Source organism: Halichoerus grypus, chromosome 5 (genome assembly GCF_964656455.1).
Source record: "Halichoerus grypus chromosome 5, mHalGry1.hap1.1, whole genome shotgun sequence".
Lineage (NCBI taxonomy): Eukaryota > Metazoa > Chordata > Mammalia > Carnivora > Phocidae > Halichoerus > Halichoerus grypus.
This window is the reverse complement of record NC_135716.1, coordinates 11,594,226-11,610,413: the sequence shown is the minus strand read 5'-3', so window position 1 is coordinate 11,610,413 and position 16,188 is coordinate 11,594,226. Positions and strand designations below refer to the sequence as shown.

The 16,188-nt window shown below is 50.3% G+C and overlaps 1 protein-coding gene across 6 annotated transcripts in view; it reads right to left on the bottom strand.

Annotated features, from left to right (window-relative positions):
- Positions 1 to 16,188, bottom strand: part of CYRIB (CYFIP related Rac1 interactor B) — a 144,416-nt gene that overhangs the window by 121,923 nt on the left and 6,305 nt on the right. The window contains exon 1 of one of the 6 annotated variants that reach the window (XM_078072003.1): positions 3,624 to 3,750. The exons of the other annotated variants lie outside the window; for them this stretch is intronic. Within the exon in view, the coding sequence (XP_077928129.1) occupies positions 3,624 to 3,735 (112 nt within the window). The 5' untranslated portion in view covers positions 3,736 to 3,750. Of the gene's footprint in view, positions 1 to 3,623; positions 3,751 to 16,188 lie in introns of those variants that run through there. 6 annotated transcript variants of the gene reach the window in all.

The following is a 16,188-nucleotide window of genomic DNA, read 5'->3' as shown; positions in this document are numbered from 1 at the left end:
GTGTTCTGAAATTTCCATTTCATTGATTATTTTAAAAGAACCCAAATTAAGTCAGTCCCCAGATGATCTCTGATTTTGCAAGCACCTGCGTCAATAGGGAAGGAGCCCCCCTCAACGAACGGCCCCCACAGCAGGGGCCACGCCAGACCGTCCCCATCATGGGAACGGGAAAGCGCAAGCAGGACCCGACTCTGCTCCACTCACAGGGAGCATTCAGAACCCCAGCACTCGCAGGCCTCATCCCCCTCCGTGCTCACACCTTACAGTAACCCTGCCAGGGTCACCCCTCTGCCTTGTCCCCATCAGGTCGAGAGCGTTCCCTGCAGATGGAAGTGGTGCCTTCCTCCCCACCTCTTCTAGTGGAGTGTCCTCCCTGGGGCCTAGGGCAGTGCGGGCACAGAGAAGCTACTCAGGAAACACCGGGACCGTATAAATGTATAGACTGTGTGTGTAGGTTTTCTATATATAACCACGCTGTTATTTGCAGTATACAATGGGTATTCAAAAAAATGCTTGTTTTCATATACATGTATGCACATAATATGTGCATGTTTTATACATACAGACAGGTTTATATGTATAAAAGCACATTTTATATAGAGAACACAGGTGTCCAATGAACGATGGTTTCATATACACCATATGCCCATGTATGTATGTATGTGTGTGCATATACGTATATACGAAGGAAGGAAGAGGTAAAGAACAGACATGGTGTAAAGGCAAACAGGCTGAGAAGCTAAAATGAAAACTTTAGGAGGACAGACATGATGTCTCTTCCGTTCTCCACTGGATCCCTAAGTCTTATGTAGCACAGTGCCTGCCTGGTACTTAGTACGTGCTCAATAAATACTGGTTGACTGGATGAATGGCCAATGAATGGTCAGCCTTGTTTCATTCAATGAGCATTTACTGAGCAAGTACGTACCGATTGCCAGAGGTGGGGCAAGACTCTGGGGAGCCAAGGTGAACAAACAGACAGAAGTAGTGTCTACTTTTGGGGTGGTGGTGGGGAGACCTACTTAACAGGAATTAACAGGCACACAAGCCACACACCCCACACACACATCGACAGGAGAGATTTAAGGGGAAGGAACAGGGTCTTGAGATGAAAAGGAAGATCTACAAGACAGTCTGAAACCGAGGAAGGAGGCATCTGTCCTGCAAAGACCCAGGGACCCATTATCAGGCAGAAGGAACAGCATGGGTCAAGGGTGGAAGGAGCCCAGTTCTCCAGGGAACGAAAAGAAGCGGATAGGTGACAGCAGGCGAGGAAGAGCAGAGCGCCAACAGGGAACTCAGGAAGGCAGGGGCTGGGGCCTCAGGACCTTGGGCTCTGGTTAGTGTTTCAGTGACAACAGAAAGCCACGGACGGTTTTCAGCAGGGACAGTATGGTCTGATTTATGTTTTCAGTAGGAGCAACAGGAAGAATGAATTGGGGGGGGGGAATGTCACCCCAGCATCATGCCAACTTGTCAGAGAATGAGAACCCCTGAACAACACTCAGAAAGCTAACACGTGACTCTGCCATGATTAATTCACTTCATTTTTCCAGCCATTTAGTAAGCACCTAAGCACCTACGATGTACCAGGCACTGTGATAAATGCTGGAGATACTGAGGTGAAGGAGACACGGGCCCCTTCCTCCAGGAACCTAAAATCTCTACTGTCCAAGATCAGCCAGCTTGGCACAGATGAGACTAATTTAACTCAGACCAATATTTATGAAAGGGGGTAGAAATTCAGCCTCTGGATCAACAGTGTCCTGATTTCCTCCTTTCTTTATCATTTATTTGTTTATACCCTGCCTCCTTCTGAAAGAGATTTGGGATAACTTGCAACACAAAAAGGATAGATGAAGAGAATAAACAGTAAGAGAAAATGACAGTGGGAACAAAGCAAATAGACTGAACTAAGGACCCATTATGGCTGCTGGTGATTAAGCACAAATTTGGCTCTGAGCACCCAGGCAGCCAAGGCAAAAAGGGATAGAGGATAAGGGAGAACAACCTTTCCTCTGTGGTAGCACAGCTTTTCCTGGCTGTCCCTAAATTCTAAAAATCAAAGATGGGGTCTACTGGGGGTGGGCATGGAGGTGAAGCCAGGAGAGGTAACTCTGAGTAAAGTTACACCTGCTATTTCATCTTGTTCAGTGCGGAACTCCACATCTTCCCTTACACCTGGGCTCCCCATCTAGTTCTCCTAGTTACCAAGCTAGAGACTGGTGTTTCTTAATAACTTTGTCTTTCTCACTTCCTCCTTCCCATCGCCAACTTCACACATGTTAGACCCAAGTTCTGTCTGTCCCATCCCCAGTTTTCAAACGCATTCTCTTCCTTCACTGTCCCGCATCATTCCCCTGCTACTGGCTCCCAGGCTCAGAAACAACCTCCTAACAGTGTCCCTGCCTCTAGCCTGGCTCTTTTCCACAATTTCACCAGAGATTTTTCTAGAAATTGTGCCTGGGTTGCATCACCCTTCTGCTTACAGTACTCTCATGAGTGGACCCAACCCACCCTTGCCCACTGGGCAGCAGCCATGCGGCTTGGGCAGGGCTGACCATGTCCCCCTTATGGGGGGCCCTTGGCTGGACCCTCAGCCTATCAGCACACAGCATTCTCCTGGCCACGGGGATTGGCTCCAGGCTGCACACATAACCTAAGAACTGGAGAAGAAAAGTAGATGTGAAGGCTGGAACTGCTGAAGCTATCTTAGCACCATGAGGGAGGCAGCCTGAGGATGAAGTTCATATGGGAGGGCAGAGCTGAGACAACAGAGGAATGAGCCAGGGCTCAGATCCAATACCACCTACAGCCTGTGTACCTGGATGTTTCAGTTACACGTCACGTGCTCATTAATTTCCTTTCCTCGCTGAGCCACCTTGACTTGAGTTTACTGTTATCAGCAACCAGAAGCACCTCTATTCTCCATCATCTCAACAGAAAGTACAAACTCCATAGCATGGTATAGAGCAGAGGTCAGCAAACCACAGCTCATGGGCCAAGTCAGGCAAACCATCTGTTTTTGTCAATAAAGTTTTATTGGAATACAGCCATACCCAGTCATTTATGGATTATCTTTGACAGCTCAGGTGCTACCATGGCAGAGCAGATCAGCTGTGACCATATAACCCAAAAGGCCTAAAAATTTACCATCTGGTTCTTTATAGAAAATGTCTGCTGACCCTTGGCATACAGGTCACCCGCATTCAGGCTTCTGCCTTCCCTTCCAGACTGACCAGCCACCATTATCCTCTGCCTCCCCACCCACCGCAATACCTGTCACCTCCCTGGTTTGGTTGTGCTGAGCCTTTCTGCAAAATTCCTCCCATCCATCCATGTGGTCTAGCTAACTCCCCGCATCCTCCCAAACTTAGCTCAGGCATCACCTCTTCTTTGCGGGTCCCCCGTGAGGGCTAGGAGTGCCCTTGTGCAAACACAGCACCTTTGCTTGCCTCTATCCTCCCGCCTTGCTGAGCACAATTACCCAACAGTGCACCTGTCTCCACCTCTGGACTGCAAGCCCCTTACTGCCCAGGATCACAGATTCTTTATCTCTGTATCCCTGTGCTTATTCACACAGCACAACATGACACGCAGCAAGTGGCCCGATGTTTACTGACCTGAACTGCAAGAGTCTGAGTCTTCAAGGACTGTGAATGGGCTGGCTGGTGTCCCCACCACAAAAAAGGAGGCGGCAGGAGACAGGAGAACAACCAAAGCAAGTTCGCCCATCTCACCGTGTCTCTAAGGTCCGCCATGACGGAGGAGGGCCCCGCTGTGGCCTCGGCTGCGCAGCTCAGTCAGGGTTATTGATTACAGACAACAGAAGTCAGTGATGATTATTTTATGGAGAACGGGAATTTGATGAGAAAATAATGAAAAGCCCCAGAAGCAGCAAGCAGGCTGGAGAGCCAGGCTCGCTTAAAGGAGCGAGGGAGACTGGGCAGAGGGGAAATGTGACCGAGGCCACACTACAGGACATCGGCTTAAGACACTTGCCATTCTCAATTGGACTCCCGATTCCGAAGGACTGCTCGCTGCCTCTGTGTCATCGTGGCCCTCGGCCAGGACCAAAGCCACATGGCTGAGCGAAGGCAGGAAGAAAGAATGTCTGGTCTACCTCAGCCTCTGTATGGAGAGGCCGAGCTCTGCCCCCTTCCAAGACCTACACACTGGAGGTTCCCCCAAAGAGGAAGGCGGGCAGGATGCTGAGTACCCAAAATACAGCAAGTGTCCATGAGACACACCAATTCAGCGAACTGTAGAAATTAAATAACTGTAGAGCCATGGGCCCTTTCTGTCCATAACTGGTCCACTCTGAGTCCACCGAGTGGACTCAGGAACTCCCAGGGTGGCAGAAGTGAGGGAGAGGCCCCTGCCTGTGTCTACATAGTGCCAGGGCCAAGTGTGGACAAAGGAAGTGTTTCTTCATCTCTCACCACAGAGAGCAAGTGTCAAGCAGAATTTCAAGTATCTGCTATTGCAAAACATCTAAAGCAGTAGCAAAAGGTCATTTCCAGAAACATCCCTCTCCCTCTACCCCATAAAGACACGAGGCTGCAGATACATTCTGGACAACTTCATTGCCATTATCTGAAATTCATTTGTTCATTTGTTCCTTCATGCATGCATTCATTCACTCTGCAAACTTCCCGAGACTGAGATGTGTCAAGTCCTACACTGGGTATCTGGGTTACAAAGATGAATCTGCTGCCGTCCTTGACTTCCAGAAGTCCAATCAACTAGAGGAGAAGACAGAAACAAAGTGACTTTTGCTTTGGGGATGGCAGCTGCAGTGGAGGGTTAGAGGTGATCCAAATATAAGCTGCAGACCCTTTTTTAGCATGTGCGGGCATCACTCCATCTACACACACACACACACACACACACACACACACACACACACACACACACACAAATGACCTACCCCCTTACTCAGCCACCAGCCCTAGGACCACAGTCCACAGGACCAGGGCTGCATGTCCAATCTGGATACTACTGCGTTGGTTAAAAATTTCAAGCCTTGGGCAGTCCGCTTCTCTGAGTGGGAGGACAAAAGGCAGAGGCGGACACCTGAGGTGTCCTAGAAAATACACCCTAGTTCTTGCCAATAGTTGGTCCTCAGAAAATGGGTAAAGTTAGTCTCAGGTGCCCCTGCTCTATCCTCCACAAATCAGGATACCAACACCTGCCATTTGCATCATTTTCTGGTTTATTAAACCCTTTTGCACATTCCCTCATTCATCATTCACTAAACACCTGTTTATATGTGAAGCACTTTGCTTACAGCTAGGAATGTGAAGAGTCATAAAACACAGCCCCTACTCTTTTGGATGCTTCTTCCTCTAGGAAGCCCTCCTTGGTCTCTCAGGATGAGTTTGATGTCTCCCACCCCATCATGGGCTCACAGTTCCCTGTATCATCAATGTTCTTCAATCAAAACTCCCTGGCTTAGTGGAAATAGGGATTCTTGTACCTCATGCATCACTGTATTCCCAGGGCCTACGCCACTGTGGCACACAGTGGGGGTAGAATGAACCCCTGGGGGTGTGAGGTAAGAATCTGGCATCAGTCCCCCCCCTGCCCCCCGCACTTCGTTGCTAGATCAGGAAGTTTGTCTCCAAGAGCAGGGATGCTGGGCCTCTTATCCCACTCTTTTCATACCAAATTCCACACCGACTTGACACCCCAGCCAGATTCTGGCTCTCCCTCTCCCCAGGAACCACAGAATCCCATCTGCCCTCCTGTAATCAATTTATTGTTGGGGATTCTACACCCTCCGTCTGGGCATTTTTTAAGATACAAGGAGACAGAGCCTGCGATTCAAAGAAAAAAAATGGATGCCTAATGATGGAATGTCAGGCACTCATTTATTCATTAAGCAAATATTTACTGAGCACCCACGCTAGGCTCTATCCTAGGGGCAGAAAGGCAGAGACAACGAAGGCCAAAATCACTGGCTGCCCTTGAAGGTCTGACCATGAAATGGTGTGATGCCAAGCGGTGTCCCTCTGGCGAATGAATGAGTGAATGGACTGCGGGTGATGTCAAGTGATCACGGCAGATGACGTCAGGAAGTAACCTGAGCTGAATCGGGGCACGCGGTCTGTTGTAGGGGGGCGAGCACGTAGTTCTTCAGCCCCAGGTCCCTCTGTAACCATCAGGGTACCCCTGCCTCCATGTATTCTCCTGTCCACCTCCACAGTGCAAGAGACATGGATAGGATGAGCCCCTTCTTCTGGCCGCTGCTGGCTTCCTAATCGAAATCAAGGATTTGTGTTTACTTAGGGTCTATAAACACGCACCCAAAAAAAGGGTTTAAGAGAAAGCAGATGAAATGTGGGGAAAGACGAGCTAATAAAACCAGGGGAAGATGCTGTGAGTTTTCACCCATGGCCGTAATTAAAGAAGCCTGGCAGGGAGGAAGCTTGGAGGGCCAAGGCCCGTGGATGTGCGCAGTGCCTACGTGTCCAGGGAACATGGAAACCATCACTTCCTGCAGAATTAATTGGTCCCCGGTGGGAGCTGCGTGCTAGGTTCCCCTGGACCAGGCAGCGAACGTGGCTCTCCCGCCCCACTCCTGCCACCAGGTGTCACACAGCCTGTCAAGACTGCATTTAAAAATCTGCAGACCGGCAGGTCAGTTGAGGACAACCTTCGGCAGGGGAACCTGTGTTCCTGATGAAGTGTGAGAAGCTGAGGCTGCCCTCTTCCAGAACATTCACTGTCACCTTGCCTCCCAAACCATCTATCTCATGGGGTCGCTGCCCCAGACACCTAAGCAACACCTGTCCGCACACCATGTTCTTCCTCGGTCCAGGCAGGAACCTGGGATGTGGAGAAGCACCTCTCTTCTCAAGTATGGATGAGAGTCTGGCCTGAATTTGAAAGCAAGGGGCCAAGATGGAGAGCAGCCCGGGAGCCCCAAGGATCCCCCCAGGAAGTGGAAGACTTCCCGGAGATCAAAGGGGGCAAATGACGGGTGATGCCCAGGGCTAGCCTTAAGGAAACCCTAAAGAACAAGTTTCCACAATTAAAGACAACAGAGGGGAGGGGATGAGTGAGGCCCAGAAAACAGTCGATGTCTTTGATTAAGCACTGATGAAACTCCCCATCACCGCTTTAATCTGGCTCCCCTAAGGGTTCCGCTGGCTTCGCAATGTTTTCAAAGAAAACGATCTTGAATATACGTTATTCCCCAAGCCACCGCACAGAGACACGGCCCTGCTGCCTCCCCCCGTCTTCGGAGCAGTTTCCCAGATGAGTCTTTAATGTCACATAATCACAGCCTTGGCTCTTCTCTGTCGAAGATGATCTTTCTCACCAGCTTTTACTCTCTCCAGGTCCAATTCCTTTATCAGAGTCTCAGTGTACCCGCAACTTCCTGCACTCGAAGCTGAAGCCAATCTCCTTGACCTGACACCAGCTCTCACAAAGCCAAGGCCCTGATAACACTGAAGCACTCTCGGAAAACTGACTTGGTTCTAATACCAGAGTGGACTCTATCGTGAGTCGACTCCAAGCATACCTGGATTCTGAGCCATTCTGAGTATGAATGATCACGAGCACCACACACTGCAGGACTGCTCCAAAGCTGAGCTGATCCACACATTCACACCTTGTAGTTCCTCGAATGCTGGCCTGCCTGCTTTTGCACACGCTGTTCCCTTTGTCTGAAATGCTATTCCTAGCACTGGACTTCAAAATTCAGTTCAAACTGTCGCCTTCTCTGTAAAGCTTTCCTCAGCCCCTCCAGCAGAGTTCACGTCAACGCATCCTGAGTGTGTGAGCGTGGCCAGGCACGGGGCTTGGCCAGATGTACAGAGAGGAGAAATTTCTAAATGTGGCTAGAGACCCGCTCAGGCTAGCGTCTCCAAATAACCTCTGGCTTGCAATTCTATTTTAAAAGTTTTACTGTGCAGTATTTAGGATGGACAAAAAATATATATATAAAGAATAATCAAACCATCTCTTGTACCCACCACCTAGCTTAAGGAATGAAATATAATGAATACAAAGTCCCCTGGGTACCCCACCCCAATCACAGTCATCTCCCCAGTTCCCCAGAGGTAAGCACTATCCTGAATTGGGCATTTATTACTGCTATGCATTTCTTACCACATATGATTATACCCCCAAACAATGTGTATCATTGTTTTCCAAGTTTTAAAATTTTGACACCCTTAACATTTTGCATATTAATACAATGATTTGTTTCTATGTCCATCCCCTCCCACGGTCCAGGACTCTGTGAGCGGTGCCCGCATCCTGCTAATCTCGGTCTCGGGGCACCTGCCCCAAATCCTGGCCCACAGTCATGCTGAATGCATGCTTAGTGAAAGTGGGAGGGGAAGGAGAAGCAGAAGAAGGAAAAGAAAAGAGCAAGGACAAGGTTTTCGCTCACTGGACACCAAAAGGCTTCCCCGTGGAGTCTATCTGCATCCCCACCTTCCGAAAAGCCTCCTGCCGTCTGCAGACTCCAGAGGCACAGGGACCCAAGTAAGACGGGTTTTGCTGTGAGGAGCAGAGCCCACAGTACTGTACCCAGCACACAGGAGGGGCTCTGCATGCGTTTGGTGAATGAAAGACCATGTCTACAGATAAGACAATGGAAAGCCTGGAACAAGACAGCATGGCTGATCTGGAGGAGATCCAACTTGGGGACCATCTAATAGAGAGGACAGTCCTCACTCATGGAGGACCCATGTCTTCCTTCGCTCAGCTCCACAGCAGAAGCCCCGGGCTACACACTAACTTGTCGCTCACTGCACAACAACCTCAGGTGGCTTCCAGGAACTTTGGAGGAAACCCAGAGGGGGTTATACAAATGAGAAGATGCTTAAACACACAAGGAGGGGGGGAGGGAACAGGGAGGGGAGGACAGGTTATGCAGCCACCATGAGAACAGGCTAATTTTGAGAGAACAAGCAATACAATCCTCCAGAATAAAGGAGAGATGAGGCCTTAGTAATGCTCTTTCCCTTAGTTATGCTGTGTCTCTGACTTTCCGAATTCCCTGTCGGCCTGAAGTGCATCTGTGAGGAGACCACTAAGTGGGGTTTAAGAGCAGCCGGGCTAAGAAATTAAGTTCCTACTCTGGTCCTGACCAGCTGTGCAGCCTTAGACAGATCACTCAACCTCTCTGGGCTCCAATTTTCTGAAAAAAGTACGTAATCATTCTGCCAACACTCTTGGAACAAGGCCTGCTGTGAGCCTGACCTGTGGACCTGAACCAGAAAAAGGCCCAACCTTAGGGCCTGGCGATGTTTAATGGAAAAGGCCACAGCATGAACACAAAGCACTGCACGGATGTGAAGTGTTGTGATTAGACTTTATTTGCTGTCACATAAGCCACTTTCTGACTTTTTCCTCTTCTTTTTTTTTTTTTTAAGATTCAAGACATAGTGTTTGGTCAATGCTAAGTAGAACAGAGAGCCAGGAAGCTCATCTTTAATTCAGTGCTGACAATACTCAGCTCAGCTCAAACTTGGCAAAAATGCTTTCTTCCAGCACATCTATTCATAGACGTCTGTTCCTAGAGTTAGCTCTCAATTATTCAGTCTAACAGAGGAATTGTCCCATGCTCTGAGAAAGGCGTGCAGGAGGGCAGGAGGGAGGGGTCGGGGGGACAGGGAAGAAAGGGGGAGAGGAGAGCAGGGCAGACCTAAAAAAGACCCCTCTGCCCCCCCCCCCCCCAGAAAACAGCAGGCCCTCTGGAAGGGTGCAAGGTGAAAGTGCCTTCAGGGTAGGGTCATTAGGACAGGGACGAGGGGAGGTGACAGACATATTACCCAACCCACTGAGTAAGGAGTGCTTCATAGGGCCACTCCACAGGTGAAGAGTGGGCGGCTCGGAGGAGCGAAGGGGCAGGCCAGAGACGGTGGCACAGCCGGGCTGTGTGCCCAGCAGCGGCCCCCTCAGGAGCCCCCAAAACCGAGACCCCAGGGAAGTGCAACCTTGGAGGGCCAGAGGCTTCACCCTTTTCCCAAGGACTCCACCTTGCACCGAACCTCCTATTTGCTGAGCTGAACGCCATCTCCCTACCAGGTGCTGACGGGGATTTGGGGGGAGGGTTGCCGGGCACCCTGATGTCACCAGCTTTTCACTCTGCGCTCTGGTCCCTCGCTTTCTTCCCCCGACCCTGGACGCTGCAGCGCGAGGACCTGGCGTGACTCAGCTCGGGACGCCCAGGGCCAGCCCAGCAAGCAGCGAGAGCTTCAGCTCTTCACGCGCTCACCCACAGCAGCACACCTGCCCCATCTCCATACCCCTTCCTCCACCAGCTGCTAGGGGCGCAGCCCAGGTGCCCGGCAGGAGGACAGCGGGCGACGGGAATGGGGAAAACGAGGGATGTTCGGGACCCTCAACAAACGTCTGTGTGAGATGCTCAACCAGTCTCCCTTTGTATCTAAACCCAGAAGCACATACACACACATATAAAGATTATGAACCCTGGGGTTTTAAATGAACATTTAAAAAAAAAAACACTCCCATTTCAGTTTGCCCCCCAAGGCAGAAAATTAATTCATACCCTTATTCATCAAATATCCGTTTGGTACCTGCGCACCAGGCACCTTGTGATGCTCAGTGCCTTCCTTAAAAAAATGGCTAAAGAGTTTTTAACTAGAACCTCTCCAAGACGCAGGCAGAGATGACAAGTGGGCTGCATGACAGACACAGAACTTGAGAGGAAACGGCACTTTAAATACCATAGAGACCGTCTGGAAATTGGCAATCCCACCAACGGGGATAGCTCAGCCCCCCGCTGAGGCGCCCGGGGCTGCTCCTTCTGGGTTTCTCAGAAGGCTGCTTATCCTTGCCGAGCCCCCTGCATCCTGCCAGAGCCCGGGCAGCAGGTTCTGAAGAGCCACCCCGCTCCTCCCGGAGGTCAAGCACAACCCCCCGCGCTCTGGGTGCGCAGGAGGAGGGGGACCCACGTGCCTGTGCACAGAAGCCTGCCTATCTTCCCCTGAGAAGGCGCTGGCCCACAGCTCCCTCCATCTGAACCAGAAGCTCACTTCTGCCTTGGCCCTTACAGACACCGCGTCACCCAAACGGAAAACATCTTGCTATTCTTCATGGGCAACTGTCACTCACCTTACCTTTCCCCGAGAGTAACTTCCATCGGACTGGACGAGAGTCGCTGGCCTTGTGGTGTCCCCAGATGCCCTTCACCCTATCAGCTGCTAACCAGGACACGGGGTGCGGTGAGTCTTGAAAAGTCACAGGACTCTGACCCCGGGTTAGCTCCTTTATCAAAGGGTAACCGTGGCTCCTTCCCGACGGGTCTAGAAGGCTCTACTCAGGGTGCTCAGTGCCTTCGAGAACTACTCACTGTGTCTTTCTCCAACTGTCTTCCAGTCTATCATTAGGCCTGTTGGTATTTTAACCTCGGGCATGCCTGGGCCTCCGTTTTAGTGATTGTTCCGTTCTGTTGTACACTATTTATAAAGTGATCTAAGCATTGGTTTTTCTTTCTTTCCCTGCAAACAGTAGAGTTCTAGGTTTCTTAGAAGAAATAAGACAGGAACACAGAAGAGGGGAGGCAAGAAGGCTTCCTTCCAGTAAAAGTAGTATCATAACCACACTGCAGAAAATGCATAAAAGAGAGAAAGGAAATTTGTCCATATTCATGTCCCCCTCTCACAGCCTCAGACGCCATCTTGGTGTGTATTTCCTTCCAACCTTTTTTCCTACAAATAACTGCTTTTCTCAGTTTCAGTTTCCTCCCAGACTCTTGAGCCCTCATTTGAGTGGCCACAGGATAACTGATTCGAGTACTCGGTACATTTCAGACACTTAGGTTACTTCCCATTTATTGTGTTATTGTAAAAGGGGCTGAATGAACGATCTTTTTTTTTTTTAGATGTATTTATTTATTTGAGAGAGAGAAGGACAGAGAGGGTACGAGCAGGGGGAGGGGCGGGGGGGGGGAGAGAGAGAATCACAAGCAGACTCCCTGCCAAGCACAGAGCCCGCCTGATGCAGGGCTTGATCCCAGGACCCCGAGATCGTGACCTGAGCTAAAACCAAGAGTCAGACACTCAACCGACTGAGCCACCCAGATGCTCCCTAAGCTGATGATCTTTATGCAACATTCTGTCCATATCTTTAATTGCTCCTTTAGGAAAGCTTCCAAGAAATAGGCTCACTGGGTCAAAGGTTACAAATATCTTCATGGCTCTTGACATAAATTGCCATGGTTTCCCAGAAGGGTCTTTGAAGGACCCGGCTGGCCACCAGCAAAAAGATACAGGTGCCTTCACGGGGCAGTGACACTGTTCACAGGCACCACAGGGTGGGGATAGGGACACCAGCTGGGTTTCCTCTGCAGAGAGCTCTTATGGAACATTCCGGTCTCTGCACATCAGCTCATGCACTCTCAGGGGCTTTTCAACTCCCCCCTTGTTGAGTGGGAGCTCCAACATACACATAAGAATAAGCTCCGAAGTGGAATCTAATACGCCCTCCCTCCTGCCCCAACAGCTACTTAATATGATGGGGAACGGAAGATCAGGTTCCTTTTCTTTCAGTTTTAAGTGTCCAAGGTCTTGAGATAAAGATCAGTTTACCTGAGAGAGGCAATTTCCAACCACATTCCTGGTCATGAAGGGAATTGCTGGCGGAAGTGGGGTGGGGACACTCCAAAGGTCATACCTTGTTATTCCTCATTTACTTCTGCAAGGGGGAGGTCTAGGGTAAAGTCACAAGTATGCAAATGCTGTTTTTCTACACTTCCCCTGCATTTCACCACTGAAACTTTGAGAAACTGCTGCTTGGGAAAGAGAAGGTCCCACTGGGAAGCAGCGCCTCGGTGAGTGGGGTCATCTCCCAAGGCTGGGGTCCCTTAAGGGCCCAGGAGCCCTTTCGAGCAACTCCAGATTGGGGCATTCGACCACATCCTCGAGATGGGCAGTCATAAAGGTCCTACTCTAGGGGCTGCTGTGACCAGAGACTTCGCTTTTATTAAAAAAAAAAGAAGAGAGAGTCAGGCCTCACTAGACTGCGAGAGGCCGCCTCCGTCTGTCCACTGGGTCTGACACACAACACAGGACAGCTGGTCCCCCAAAAATTCTCTTCAAATTTAATCACACTCAAGCTGGAGAGACCCATGGAATAATCATGCATACCTGCGTAATATACGTAGCCCCCCACCGGGTCAGGACCGCTGCACATTCTGAAGAGGTCCCCCACGCACCACAACATCAATGGAATCGTATCGCATCCTACTTTAACTCAGCCATATTCAACTCTACTCAAACGGCCAAACGTTTTTGTTTTTTTTTTTAATTTTTAAAAGTTTAAATAAGGGGTACCTGGTGCTGCAGTTGGTTAAGCGTCCAACTCTTGGATCCGGCCCAGATCGTGATCTCAGGGTCCTGAGATCGAGCCCCGTGTCGGGCTCCATGCTCAGCGGGGAGTCTGCTTGAGATTCTCTCTCTGCCTCTGCCCTTCCCCCCACTCACGCTCACGCTCACTTTCTCTCTCTTTCTCTGTCTCTCTCAAATAAATGAATAAATCTTAAAAAATAATAAAAGTTTAAATAATGTGAAAGTGTATTTTGCGTGTTGTACTTAATTTGTATTTGTTTTATTTTTTGGATATTGCACTTGATTGTACATCATACACTACTGTTTATGCCATACATTTACTCCGACCTGTTCCTACACAGCATCACAGCCGCGAAATCACACGTACGCAAACTATCCCTCAGGGACAAATGGGGAGTCGGTCCGACCATTTTCACCACGCTGTGCTGACTTCTGAAAGTCATGGTTAAGACGAGACTCTATGTTAAGGTTTCCTCTCCTTCAGTGCTTTTAGGTCGTGAGGGATGTGTCGTCTGTTAGGTAGCGGAGAGAATCAGTCTCAGATCACAACAGGAAACCAGGCCTCCCAGGCTGGCCAGGATGGGGTGGGGGGAGGGCCCCTGGCTTTATAACCTGCCTACCAAGGACAGGGGGTCTGGGCACAAAAACTTGCCCTCACATTGGGCCCCGAGCTGGCTGTGCAGCCCTCAGCCGGGCTCTCCCATCCCTGGCCTGCTCCCTCATTCTTTCAAAGAGTGTCCTGGATGATTCTCAAACCCCTGGGTGACTCTGGGCAACTCACATCACCTCTTTGGGCCTCCGCTGTCTGAACAGGTCCCACGTTGGAAGGGAATTAGCCCAAGAGGGATTCCTGGACAACACTCCCCTGTGTTGAGATGCTGACCTCCTCAGCACTCTGGGCAGGTGGCCCTGGGATCAGTCACCTCCAGCTAGGAGATGCATCCTCTTTTACTGCCCATCTCCTGACCCATGCCTTACAAATTCTCTTTCCTAGGTGAGCCATGGCCTGAAAAAGCCTGGGAAGGATGGGACTAGGTGATCTTCAATGTCCTTTCCTTCTGAACACCAGCCACTCAGAGTTAGAAACAGACAGTACTGGGGTAAGAGACGACAGCTGGGTCTCCAGCTGGGTCTCTAACAGGGACCTCTGCACCAGAATCACCTGACAGAGCTTGTTAACAATGTAGCTTCTTGGCCCTTCCACCCAGGAAGCTTAAGCACACCACGTTACGTCAGATGAAAGGAGTACTGGGGAAGAGGGAACGCATGCGTAGAATGTTCTGGCAAGTTCACATATTGAAAATGGACGGGAGGGACCAGCAGAAGTATTAACACTATGTCACTTATTTTCTAGGCTACAACGATTAGGGTCCAAATACTGAGATTTTCCTTTTAAATTCAAACTCCGCCAAAGCATGAACCCACAGCACCTATCTCCCCCCAAAATCTTTCTCTTGTGGGGGTGCCCGCAGACCATGAGATATGCTGCAAATCCCAACACCAAATGCATCAAGGGGTGTATTAATAGCGTGAGTCAGTTTCACACTGATTTTACCAAAAAACCTCACCACTCAAATTAGCCAAAGTCATCCATCTACTTGCAGGAATACTCTATACGTTCTGACCTTCCTTGCCCGGCTGCTCGTAATAGGTGGTTTTGGTGACAGTGGTGGCCCAGATGCCTACCATGAAAACCGCCCCATTCCAAAGCAGCCTCGAGCAGCAAGAGAGGTTACCCTTTGTAGACAGCTCCCTTTGGAGATTTTTTGGAGTTATGGCTGAGGGTCACTTGAAAGAGGTAGTCAAAATAAGGGGTGGGCACTCAAGCTGGTGGGATACGTTTTCCTTCTAGCTCTGAGTTTTCTCAGCATCCTCACCTGTGAGATGGGGATAACATGACGTGCCTCACACACTTTCTGTGACCATAAGAAATAAAACATGCAGATACACATTGTCCATGCTTGACAGGGAGACCAAAACAAAACAAAACAAAACAAAATTACCAAACCCACCACATGATGCTCATGGGAGCCTTACGATCCAGGAGGCTTTTGCCTGGGCCATGAAAGCCTGCACAAAGGGTTGGCAATGACTCCCCCTGCTATCCTGTCCCCAAACGCAGCCAGAGAGCTTCTCCGGTTCCTGGGTGACAAGAATGGGCCTGGGAGGACGGGGGGCTGGGCCTGGGTTAGCCTAAGGGAACAAAGGCTCCCTTCTCAAGCTGCACAGGCCCTTAGGGACTTGTGTGGGTGGCAGTGGGCCCCACACTGTGTATCCCCCCACACAGACTCATCACAGGGCCTAGCACACAGTAGGTGCTCGCTTGATTATAGTCACCGAATAGCAGGATGCAGCCGGTTCCTCCATTACGAACTGGACACTGATCGTGAAGGCACGCTCAGAAAGGACTGGAAAACGTCCCTCAGCTTTCATTCACAAGCCCGTGTGATCTTGGGCACACAGCCTGGCCTCTGGTGCCTCCGAGGCTCAGAGCAGTACACGAAACCAGAGTTCAGGGGAGTAGGAGCAGACATTTTAGGATGTTATTGACCGAGTTTCACTTCCACATTGTCTTCTGCATTCGACTTCAACTCTGGTTTTGAGCAAAGCCGGGGCCGTGCAGAGACTCGCAGGTAAAGCCTCCGTTAGCAGCAGGCTCCTCTCCCTGAGCCCCGGCCCCTGAGGCTGCGCGGACAGCGGCCTTGGGCTCCAGAGCACCGCTCAGCCGGCAGGCCCTGAGCCAGGCCCACTGAGACCTGTTCTGATGCAAGAGCTACAACAAGCTGCAAAACAGGCACTGTGATACCGAGGGGCGGTGCAGCCCGCCAGAGTGCACGGCGAGGGAGCGCCCAGT